Source organism: Centropristis striata, chromosome 10 (genome assembly GCF_030273125.1).
Source record: "Centropristis striata isolate RG_2023a ecotype Rhode Island chromosome 10, C.striata_1.0, whole genome shotgun sequence".
NCBI lineage: Eukaryota > Metazoa > Chordata > Actinopteri > Perciformes > Serranidae > Centropristis > Centropristis striata.
Window position 1 is genome coordinate 31,582,446 of NC_081526.1, and position 12,818 is coordinate 31,595,263.

Below are 12,818 nucleotides of genomic sequence, written 5' to 3' on the forward strand. Positions count from 1 at the left end.
CTCAGCGCAGTCAACGTTCTCTAAAAACGCACTTGTCTGACCTGTTGGCAGTAATTTCCGAGATTCCCAAAGGTAAACAAACTTTCTCAGCGTCTTTCCAGTGTTGACCTTTCTCCTACATATACACAACAGCAGCTATCAGTACAAGACAGGGTAAATGTTTTCATCAAGTTAAAGGCCTCCTTTCTTCACCATTTCCTCTGTTGTCATGGAGGAGTGCAGGGTGGGGGTGATTAGATAGCAACAAGCACACACAATGGCGCCTTCTCATCCTGTGAAACTTTCCATTCTCAATGTACAAAGCAAAAATAGTAAAAACTATTATATTTTCCCTTGCCCAGAATGGAATCCACACTAATTTCCCTGTCACTGAATGAAATTTCTCAATCTGCTTGACTCAAGTCTTTAGGAAATTACCGTACACCTCGCTTGGTTTATTAGTAAACATTTTCCTAACGTGCTTATGGTGTAAATCATCTGATGTTAGTTTTCTAAATGTTTGTCCCATTTAGAGTAAAATAGATAGGGCATGTCTTGCTATTTATTGACAGGTCTACCATGATGCACTGTGTGTTTTTGTTTTCAGTTCATGAAAGTTGATTGTCACATTTTTTCTTTTTAGTAAACATTTAACATTTAGTATTTGGTTGTCTGAAAAGCCACTCTCGGAGTCAGCTATCAACTTTTGCACCTTTCTAACCAAGCTAACTGGCTAGTGCTATCTGACAACTTAACTGCATCCTCTTGTCCAAATATGGTCACTTCTGGCTTCAAAAAGCTAAAATGGCAAAACCTAAAAACCAAGCATGCAATGACCAAAATGCCAAACTTGATTCCTTAGGTCAGTTTAGAAAGGCTGCAGCAAGACAATAGCCACATAAAAACAATATATCAACACCATTTGTAATATATTTTTGTTCCATCAGTTGCATTAAAGATGCATTTCGTTAAATAGCCAATGTAAGATTTTACTTACCAGTCAGCATCAAACCCATCTTTTTCCTGGGAATGGATGATTAGGATGGTGATGACGGTTGCTTGCAAAAAGCTTCAGCCATCTTTATGCTTACTGTGCCACTAACTGGTGGCTACACCTTCAACTTGATTGACAAACCTTCAGGGCAGCTCTAGTTCTTTGTCCTCTTCAGTTGGAATGAGGGCAAACTGGACGATACAAACAGAACAGGACGGACTACGGCTAGTAGGCTTTACATGCCCATTTCAGTAGACATCTGCAACACGTCTTTCACAATTGTAACCTCTTCAAGTAATTTTTAGAATGTTTTCAACAGAAATCTTACATTTTGGCCATATCTTACACATTGGACCTTTAATTTAGTCTAAAGTAGTTGATGTTGCACATTGAATTCTGGTGCTAATCCAAATCAAGATATACAAAATATGATGTCTAAGTTGGAAAGAAAATACTCTTTCACTCTTGACAGAAAGTGTAAATTAGAAAACAATGTAATATCTCCCATGCTGTGTGTACAAATGTATCACTGCTTTTGAGGCTAAGTGCAGGCGACAGCGCCCTAAAGCAGCTTACCCTCACTAGTTACCAGGAAGTGGTGTGCAGCCTTACTTATTCAGGTCACATAAGAGGGAGACAAGCCACCAGCAGCAGAGAAAAAATGTTCGTTCACCTCCAACAGCAAGAAATATGTGCCTCAAACATTTTATTGTGAAGATATTTCATTTTTACAACTGTTGCTAAGGTGACAATTGCGTCTTAGATATTTAAGCTGCCGGTGAGTTAGATACGCACCAGCTGAGGCTGGTTGGATGCAGTGGAGCAGCAGTAAATGAGTAGTACAGAGAGTTATACTTGGATGAAATGGAATACAGAGGGGGCTGGTCTTTAGCCTTGTGTTGTTCAGTTAGAGAGTTGTGAATGAACTTTTGAACTCCTCTCAGAGCAGCTTGTGAAATGACAGGATGAACACATTCTTGTGGGGAGACGACTCATTAAATAGGGGCTTAGCTGTACACTTGTGCTATTGTACTTCTTTGTTTTGAGGCAGATACTGGACAAAAGACAATCACAACAAAGTGGAGTGTGTAAATAGGGATGGAGTGTGTTGGTAATATAGTGCAATGACAAAATATGCCACTTGTGCATAATCCAGCAGCCCTGCATTAATGTATCTCATAATTTCATGAATAATATTACACCACTAAATATTCCATAAGGATCGCACTCAATCTTCATTAATAATGTATCCTTTCAGAGCAGCATTTGATTTATGACAGTAATGGTCTCATTGATTTCAACGTTTTTATCTCAAAGATTTTCCTTTAAATAATGCCTGCCATGTCACTATCTATCACTGAATTAAGCAGTGCAATGCTGACTGAGTCTATGGCCCGCTGATGAAAGCTCTTGCATTTTCAGTAATGTAAACTGGGTGTCTGGGGCAACATTCCTCTTAAAAAATCACAGGCTGTACACAGTCAGCCCTGGTTACTTACATTCCAGAAATTCATCTGGGAAATAAATAATGAGACATTATGTTTATTTATAATAAGGTATTTTCAGTGTTTTTTTTACTTGACTTGCAAAATTTTTTTGCGGCAAACATGTGTATATCATGGTACATTTCTACAACAGCATATTAGGGCCAAGTATGAAAAAAAAAAATACCGATCCGGGGGAGTGGGGGGTAATATTTTGAGAAAAAAACTCGCAAATTTATGAGATTAAAGTGGCAAATCTACTAAGAAAAAAAGTCACAGAATTACGAGATTTAAAATGGTTTATCTGCGAGAAGATTGGCAAATTTGCGAGAGAAAGTCCCACATTTAAGAGAAAAAAAGTGCCATCTATGTGAAAAAAGTAGCAGATTTATGAGGGAAAAAAAGGCAGAAAAACAGTGTTTTGTCTTTGTCAAGGAGCCTGAACACACCACAGACACCGCCTGGAACACAGGGAATGCCTAATGCCTAATAAGCCATTTCAAACAGGATAAAAAAAAAAAATTATATATAAAATTATTTGCTCACCATTAAGTATCTAACATATTAATTCCAAAGGTGCCGTGGTGGTCCATTGGAAGAGGACAGACTTAGCCTCTGTATATAGACCTAAAAGTTAAGTCATACGTAGATATCGCCATGCTTTTTTAAAAGAGTACTGCATTTCATTTGTCATGTCATCGATTTTAATCGTCACATATTCATCACATTAACTTTCTCGCTGAGTATTCTTACATTCCTGTTGTGTTGTTAAAGCATGAGGAGGGACCGGACCTTTAATAACCCGACCAGAGAACTACCTGCACTGGTAATGACATTTCATCGAATACTGGAATGATAAAGTGTGCTGTTCATATAGATAAGATATAAAGCAGTTGTGCACCTTGATTGTAGTATATCACTAATAAAGTTCAGTTATGAGTATCCCAACACACTGGGGCTGGACCGACCTTCACATACCAAAGTCCAAAGGAAATCATACCAAAATGTGTGACAGAGTGTGTGCAACAGTATGGTCTCACAATTAAGAAAATAAAAAGAATCAAAAACACTAGAGCTGGTGCTGTGCTATACTGTATTCGTATGCAGATACACACAAGATAGCAACATTGTCTAATTCAGTGAAATAATAAAAAAGGACACATTGTACGTAAATATATAGTCTATATGTTTTTCACAGATAATAAAACACAACTAGTTACATTCAGACAGCAGTGTGGAGTCAATGTGTCAAGACTACCAAAGTTAAATACAGTACAGTATAAACAAAAACCACAGACATTGCCCTTAATGCTTTTGTCATACTTTACAACATGTCACCTTCACAAACCCTTTGGAGTCATATGAAAATATTTCACACATAAATACACAACTTAAAAAGGTACATAGGAGTTACTACATTTGTCTCTGGCTTTTCCACAGCTGAGTAAATATCTGTAGCTTCATAAGAGATTATGATGCATCACTACACAGTAAATGATTCGGTTTATGAAGACTTCATAATGCTGTTATTGTGGATGAATTGCTTGCTGCAGATAACTGTGACTGTCATAAATGTAAGCTGTATAGTTTGTAATTCAGTGGAGGAACTGTCCTGCAGATCTGAATAAAAAAGTGCCACACTGTTACTTTAGAATACTGTCAATATGTTCCTATCCGAAATTAACCCTTTAACTCAAACATTGGCAGCAAAAAAAATCTCCCCACCTAAAATATGGACCTATGTATCATTTCTACAGCATCTTATTACAACCCATATTTACATTTGTAGGTAGTTTGTGGCCATTGTAATTATGAAGGATGCCAAGGTGGAATTGACATTATGGAGTGAAAAAGCAAAGGGTGAAGTATAGATATGGGGTATAAAGAACAAAAGGGTCCACTAAGGGGTGGTGGATGTATCAGACAAACCTAGGACTTTGACCCAAGAGACCCACTATTTCACTTCTGGTAGCTATGTCAGCTACATAGTTAAGTCACTTTAGGGAGTATGTTATTTACTTTATTGTCCATCTAATATCATGCCTAAATAGGTTGTTTTTTGGCAAACTGCAACAGTTGCACAACCTTAAAAATGTGTTAAAAATGGCAATCATTACATTTAATTAGGAGGACTGTTGTGCATAAAAATACTCATATTTTTGGTGAACTAAACGCATTATTTTGCACTAATGACATGAGTGTGGCTAACTTTGAACAGTTAACGACACTAATGTCGTGACTGACAGCACCAGTGTTGTGTCAGTGTTTGTTCCTGCGTTAAATAGCATTTCTCCTTCCATAGTCTCTGGTGTTACAGTTTAAGAAGTGACCCTGTTAACTCAGCTGAACGCACCGTGGTTGTTCGTAGCAACGGCAGCTGTTGAAAAGACAAGCACAACATTAATGTAAGTTATTACCAATGTTGCTCGACTTAAAGTCACAAGTTAGCACAGTCACTTAATCTTACTTTTTCATACAAATTGTATCCGAGAAACATATCGAGTTAAAGCATTTTAGAAAGAGAAAACGTGCAGGACACTGATAGTGGGGGTGCTAGTTAAAAAAATCCCCTTCGGTTCATATTTCAGGGCAGGATACAAACAGGGATATAGAAATATATACATTTCTGAAAAATATGTCACTTTTCCTGTTGTGTCTGGAATCAAAATTGCTGAAGGTCATCACAGTTAAAGACTGAGAATATTGAGATTGACATTATTATAAAATGACTCATGATTGGAAGAAAAAAAGATTTGGAAAGCATTATGTATGTTTTTGTTTTCAATATTCTTCACCGAAATAACAAAGAAAACATGCACTTTTGGAAGGTTGACTGTAAGTCTCCACATATCATACTTACTTTCACAAAACATATTTATGTCTGCTCTGGTAATATGGCATAAATAACTTCCACAGAAGGCAGTGATTCTTTTCTTTCTTCGCTTTCAAACACAGGCCACATAGAAAGGTGATAGACTCTACCAAGGATAATATCAAATAATTTTGTCAGGCAGATACCCAGTTCCCCAACCCATTCCCCCATTTCCATTCTAAAATAACAAACAAGTTCTTTATCAACGCCCCACACACTGTCACATAAGACGGTTGCTTCATGGTTGAATGCGTCTGAGTATAATGTACTCATAAATACTGTATATATAAATCATACACACACACACACACACGTTCAACTTGCCCTCATCTCAAAAATGCTAGATCTACAAAAATATTTACATCAGCTGATAGTGACTCATGTTCCCAGCATTATGGACGACATGTTAACATGTTCTTAAGTGATGAGTACAAACAGGATTTGGGTTTGTGTGGATAAAATGACTGCTTCATTATCTGTAAAATGTGTCTGACCTGGTTTAGACACGGCCATCTTAAGCTAAATGCTTCACAAAGGTAACTTTTTTGCGGTATTTTTTTGCACATCGTCTCGTGAGACGTGATATTATTATCACTCCTGAATAAGGCTGTGTTCAGATTGACATTGCACAAAAAAACTGCTTTTGTAACAGCAGGCTCTGACATAAAAATGCACGGTCGTCCTTTGAAAAAGTCAAACCTAACTTACTTTATTTTCAAACCTATCTTAACACAATGTTCGCATGCCATACGTATGTTTAAAGAGCTATTGGTCGCTGTAATTGTTCCCCCTCTACATACTAAATATGAAGCAACTACTAAAAGCTAGAGAACACAGTAAGCAGCAAGTTAGCCAAATACAGTGGATATCTTCTCAAGTTAAGGCCTTTTTATTACAAAAGTTCTTCCTAAATAAATATTAATAAACCTAGACGCAACTAGCTAGCATGAAGATACTTAGCCTGATATGGCTAACAACCGGAGACGGTATAAATGAAGTGGACATAGCCACAGAGATATAACCCATTGGTTTGAGGACTAACTTTTTATAGCCTCAAGGTTGGCATTCTTTTTCCTTTTTTTTTGGAGCAAGAAGTGACCATATTTGGATAAGAGGGAGGAACTGAGATATCAGCTAGCAATATAGCTTAGCTAGCAAGGTGTATCCGTAAATAAAAATGTTTTCAATTATTTAGAGTGTCTTTTAGTACAAACACACGTTGAAAGACACATTTTTATTCAGTGTACTATTAACGGTTGACTTGTCAGTAAAAACAGAGCTAGTTAACTAGCACAAACCAGCCTACTTCCCCTCAAAAATGTCAGTATAGGTCGTGTGTACAGACAGCGAAAAAAATAGTTATATTTATATATTTATATTTCGCCGTCTGTTGCAATGCGTCCGCCGCCATCTTGCTGACGTAGTAGTGATTGACAGCCAAGCAAAGTTTAAAAGAGCAGATTCCCGCGGCAGACTTTCACCCAGGAGAGCGGGGTTTCATGTGAAAACAAAAGTAAATGATTTTTAACTTAAGCTACGTTGTTTACGTCAGTTCCGTGAATCGAGTTTTTGACATAACATGTGGTAGTTACGTGACTCTTGTAACAACTGATTTTCTGGCATTTGCGTACATTTAATTTACTGTTTAAATAAATCTTTTATATCGCTTAACAGTTTTTTTGCCCTAAACCTAGGTCAGTGGTTTTATAATATAAATCCACAGAAAATGCAGCCTTTTTTACATCCGCGAGGGTGCGACGTTTGTGCTAATTTTAGTAGCACCGCTGTACTGCGATACGTACTTCGTCGTAATTTGTGGTACTGACATACGACCTCTTCTGTCGTTTATTTTTGAGAACTTGTGCGAACAGAAGGAATGATTACAGCTGTTAACGTATGGCATGTGAGTATTGTATCACAACTGAATCTTTTAAAAGACATCCATCTAGCACTCAAACTGGCCTTCCTAGATTGCGTTTTAATCTCTCACTGTTTGACTCCTCGTTTTTTAACGCAGAGCTGTTTTCTGTCTGAACGCACAGTAATGCTTATATATGGTTATGTTGAAGTAATGTAAGTGGAGTAAGGCTAAAGACAGCAGTGAATGGGAATGTGATACGTACACGTTCAGAACCAGGTCTTCAAACATCACTGTTACATTCGAGTGTAATGAGTACATGTGGTGATGATGGCTTCTCGGTGATAATATTGTGTTAACAAGTTACATTACAACCTACTGTGGTTTACAGGATGCACAGGTCACTAAGGTTTACTTAAACACACTCAAACATTAGCATGATAAAAGCTCTAAAAATGAAGCTTGCAAGCTAACGGTATGATTCTGTAAATCATCTGCATCAACTGCACACATAGAACAAACACCAAAACGAACAGGAAATACATTGAAAGTTTACATGAAGCGGGCAACCAATCCTATTTGAGTAATTTTGAAAAAATGTCAACTTTAATAAATACTATACGGTATTTATTTTATTTAATAAACAAGAATATGTTCAGATAAATTAAGTTTAACATGTGAAAGATATAACATAGCTATAATATATTATTATGCACCTGTTAGACGTCCTATCTTCGTTCTGATTTTATATTGAAAATAACAAAAAAATAAAAATGAGGCAGGCAAGGATTTCTTGGTTTGGCACTAACCATGTCAAAATAATTTACAGTGTAACCAAAGGCTTTTTGTGCACAACATGACCCCAGAAGGACAGTCAAGCAGTTAATATTCATCCATTTAAAAAGTATTTTGTCAGGCAGAGAGATCGCAACAATATCATGATAATCAGAATGCATCCAAAGTCAAGTGAAGCAGTTCAGTGTCAGATTGGAGACAAAACACAGCGCAGGAATAGTTGTATCGAGCTCACCGTACAGTGCTGTTAAAGGGCCTGTGCCGGTGTGACGGATAGGTGACAGTTTCCTTCAGGTGGGTTAGAGCCATCCTTTTCCTCACTCATTTATTCCAACATTGTATCTAAAGAAGAGGCAAATTTCCCTGTTTGCCACGGAACTCCAAACATGCTGCAGTTTTTAAGGGGCGGGTAGGCTTTGGGAAGAGTGTCGTCGTCAGGCGAAGGGACTGTCTGACTTCAAGATGGAGGCGTCGGCGTCATGGCAGCCCTTGCCGTTCATGTGTTCTGTGTGGCTGTCAATGCTGTAGCAGCCCTGTACCTCTGTGATGGAGGAAGCAGTGTACGAGGCTGATCGTAGCGCATCCGAGTGGTTCCCTATGCTGCTTCCAAACTGGATTTGATACTGGTTCCAGTGCCTCCTCAAAACCGCTTGGACCTGACCATAGAAAGCACATTTCACATATTAATGAGACTGCTAATGATTCATTCTTTGAGAGAGAACTATCATCTAACATATTTGGGAAATACACTTAAGGGAGGTGAGGTATGGAGCAAAGCCTGAGATGTGTTTAGCCTGAGCTTCAAGTGGCAATAGACAAGTTTTTTCCCATTAACTTGCAAGTATGATGTGAATGTTGTTGCACAATATAATGACTATATAATATTGAGATCATCATCACACCGTCAGTGTTTGGATTGGTTCCCTATAAGCCTTGCTTTCACTGTGCAGTTCTGTCTCCAATGGAGTAGGACGTCTCAGGAAAATACATTTCTGTCAGTACTCATAGAGGTTAGAAAATAATAGCACAAAGGCTCAAAGACGGCAAATTATTAATGGTGTCCTATATCAGTAGTAGTCATTTCACAATAAAAGCCCTAGACATATATACTACAACGCTGCTTACCAGATAGCATTTTGCTCAGAGGCAACTCAACAATATAGCTTACAATAGCTTTCCCCAGGTAGCTGAAATGACGAATGCCAATTTTTCCCCATCGAATCTTAACCTGTCTTCGGTTGGTACCAATGAATTCCTTTACTCTCCTTGTTTCCTTTAGATATACAGCGAAGATACCAGTATCTTGTTTCTTTAAAACTTATCCCACAACTTTTTCACTGTGTTAATTGCATTAAATTTGTTTTTTAAACATGTTAAGTATGGAATTAATTAATAATATTTAGTTAATTCTGACAGCTCTAGTAAAGAGACAATTTGTGCTTTATGGGGGGATTATTCCCAACAATTATTTGTTGGCGATCAACTGTTGTTCTCATTGTGAAGTAGCCAGCGGCATGTTCAATAAAGCAAGTTTAACAAATAAGCCATGTATTACAGGTAGTCCAACTCATTTTCAGTTGAATCCGTACCATATAAGTAAGTTTGAACTATGTTGTATTTAACTTGCTTTTTGCAACTGAATCAACTCGCTTAATTTGTTAGACTTGCTTTATTGAACAGACCCCAGGTTTGGCAACTTGTACAGAGCATATCTGCTGGAGACACTGCACAGAAATGCTTGATGTAAGGACAAATTTGTTCTTCAAAGGATAGTTCCAGCATAACTCCCTCTTATAACCACAACACAATTAATGAATACATTGAAGGCTTTTAGTCTCCTGTGGTTTTGATCCTATCTTCAAAACATCTTTGTTTGGCTGTAAATTCTCTCTGAAACACTATGTTTTTATCAAAGCTCTTCATACATGCTTCCTATGTGCCTAAAGTGTATTCCTTTATGAGATAGCAGCAAAGCTCCACTTTGTGTTAACCCTTTTGAATCAGTTATTCATTGGCCTTTGTAAGACATTGACTTCAGGCAAACACAGGCTATTTTGAATGCAGATCAATCACCTAAATAATTGATAGCAATTAGTGTACAATCCATGGCTGCTTGCCAACAACAATCTTTAGCCCTGTAGCACTGAGCCTGTCAAGACATTCCTCTAATTCACCATCCTGCTCGGAGGGTCATGCAGAGGAAGTGGTCTATCACAAAGGGGAAGTGTGGATGAGTGTGTGTATGTGCACATGCAAGTATAAAAAAGAAAAGGAATAACAGTGAAAGGGCATAACGCTATCTTACTTCTCCGTTGAAAAAGCAGAAGATGGTGGCCACCAGTAGACCCTGGAATAAAAAAGGAAAACACATCTAAATAGCTGACTTTAAGCATCAACAGTCACTTGTTTGTTGGTGATATTTTAAGCTTTGAGATCAAACTGAAGACATTCCGTGAGCTGATTCGGCCTGTTGCTCAAGACGTTCCCCCTGCTCTGCCCATGCTGTTACAGCTCAGCATGATCAGATAACACCTCGCCAACATCCAACTGATTTCAGCCCCCTTTCAGCTCAGATAATTCATGCCTTCCTTCCTGCTGTTCCTCCACCACGCACTACATAAACAAAGTCTTGTTGGAGGCCGATGGGAATGCTCAGCTTTTGCTGAAAGCTAAGATGTGGTTCATGTCCGGGCAACAGTTCCTTCTAGTCAAATAAATGTCTCTGGAATTGGAGGAAGGGAGCTGCTAACATTTAACCGAGTTTCATAATAAATGACATACATGTTTCAAGGACAGCAGGACTTCATAAATAGTGCACAGGAACACTTCAGTACAGCAGACTGTAAACTCTGAATAGCATTCTAAAAATATACTCCGGGCATGCATTTAAGACTACGACACAATGTACAGCTGTCCATCTGTTTTCTTTCAAAGGACAATCACCACAATTGAACGGTCTAGGTGGTTTTGGCTGATTAACCTCCACACTGACCATCATCTCACCTGGTAATGCATTAGTATGTGCATGATGTAGTCGTATATTTCCGAGGACACCCGTCCCCCAGGCTTGTAGGGAAGCAGGACATACTGGATTCCCAGAAGAGGCACCAGGATGAGGGTTGCTCTCACGGCTTTCATGTAGAGACTAGACTCCGCTTGATGGGTCACCTTCAATTTGGTGATGAGCACTCGCACAATGTTGAGTAGAAAGAACAAATTGACCTAGACAGGAAAAACGACATCAATATGTCAGCATAATAGTCTGTTGTATACTGTTATCTGGTTAAAGACGTCGCTAGGATAAGATGGACATTCACACTATTAAAACCTTAAAAATAAATGGTATACGTTAGCCTTTAGCAGACATTTTAAGCCAAGACATGGTGGTATTTTATGATGGTGGCACATTGGAAATCATATCTATGACAATCACTATAAAGAACAATATGTATAATTTAACCTCTGGGGAAAATGACTATTAAATCTGAGGTTCTATTTCATATAGGCTTTATCCTCTACAGGTGGGGATTAGCCCAAAAGTGACAGCTCCTACAGGTAGTGATGTTTAAATGAAGCTTCATGAAACATTTTCTTTATTTTATGAGTCCCATAGATGTTGCTCTTGGTTTAAAGAAAAGTGCTAAAGGGATGGTTATTTAGTGTGCGTTCAAACCTTAGTTGAAAAGAGAGCTATCTATTTTGCTCCTTAAAAATAAAGAAAATGGTTCATGAAGCTTCATTTGTACATAACTACTTAAACCTAAACCCGTAGAATCTGTTACAATTTGTAACAGTGCAGTGAAGCAACCAGATATCCAGGCTAGCTCTCCTATTCACCTGGCATTGTTTACAGTTCAGTTAGCAACTGAAACGATACTTTTTGTACTTGTTTTAGGTCCAAATGACGTTCTGGCTAATCTCTATGAACATATATCTGCATGTCAATGTAAATTAATGAAAAGAAAAGGGAATAGAAAGCTAAATTGTCATTTGATGGGTTCTGAGATATCAGTTCAGACTGTTTACCTGCATTCAACCAAAGCCTGCTCAAACATGACCGGTCAATACTACTCAGGCTACAAACAGATGCCACAATTTCTCTTGTTATTCTAAATCCTTAATCCTAAACCGTTTTAAGCAAAAAGTAAAAAAAAAAAAAATCCATTCTGAGAAAAACAACACCAAGAACTCTCTTTTAGCCTGAAACCTAACCAAAGCATTTTAAAGGTTTTTAGCACTGAACATTTAGTCCTGCGACAGTCTTAAGGGACCAGTTTTCTCTGAAGCATGCCCGGCTGTGCTGATTAGGTGAATTCCTAGAACGCAACATATGCTTGGGGACCAGTGGGCGGATCCTCACAGGGGCAGATGCATTGATTTCGCAAGATAAACACTATTATGCATGCAATGAAAACATGTCCTGCTTTCAGACCCCCCACAGTGTCCACTCAGAAGGCTGCAAAACAGGCACCACTTTGTTTTTTATCCATTGTGCAATAAAAAAAACTTTCATCCAAGAGAAACATGGAACAAATCATAAAAACATTATTTTTGATTTATTTCATTGTAAGTGATTGGTGTCAGGGAAAAGATTGACACTTCTTACCAAAAGAGCAGCACAGATGGGGCCGTGGATGATGTAGAGTAGCGATGTTTTGGAGCTAATCCAACAGCTAGAAAAGAGCAGAGAGAACAGCAGAGAACACAACAGTATCAGTGCAGCACTCGACAGCTGACTCATGATGCAGAGCAAATTAATTAAAATCAAAAGCTTAGTGGGGGGATTGATGAAAGAAGCTATCAGCGAGGTCCAACGCTTTGTTCAACATCTCTATC

General features: G+C 38.2%; 1 protein-coding gene across 3 annotated transcripts in view; it reads right to left on the bottom strand.

Annotated features, from left to right (window-relative positions):
- Nucleotides 1-3,543: 3,543 nt before the first annotated feature.
- LOC131978962 (calcitonin gene-related peptide type 1 receptor) overlaps nucleotides 3,544-12,818 on the bottom strand; it is a 43,309-nt gene continuing 34,034 nt past the window's right edge. For 2 of the 3 annotated variants that reach the window (XM_059342812.1, XM_059342811.1), the window contains exons 10-13: nucleotides 12,589-12,655; nucleotides 10,986-11,204; nucleotides 10,288-10,329; nucleotides 3,544-8,638 (exon numbers count right to left, since the gene is read on the bottom strand). In XM_059342812.1, the coding sequence (XP_059198795.1) occupies nucleotides 8,417-8,638; nucleotides 10,288-10,329; nucleotides 10,986-11,204; nucleotides 12,589-12,655 (550 nt within the window). In that variant the 3' untranslated portion in view covers nucleotides 3,544-8,416. The remainder of the gene's footprint in view (nucleotides 8,639-10,287; nucleotides 10,330-10,985; nucleotides 11,205-12,588; nucleotides 12,656-12,818) is intronic. The other variant, XR_009395017.1, reaches the window with a different exon arrangement.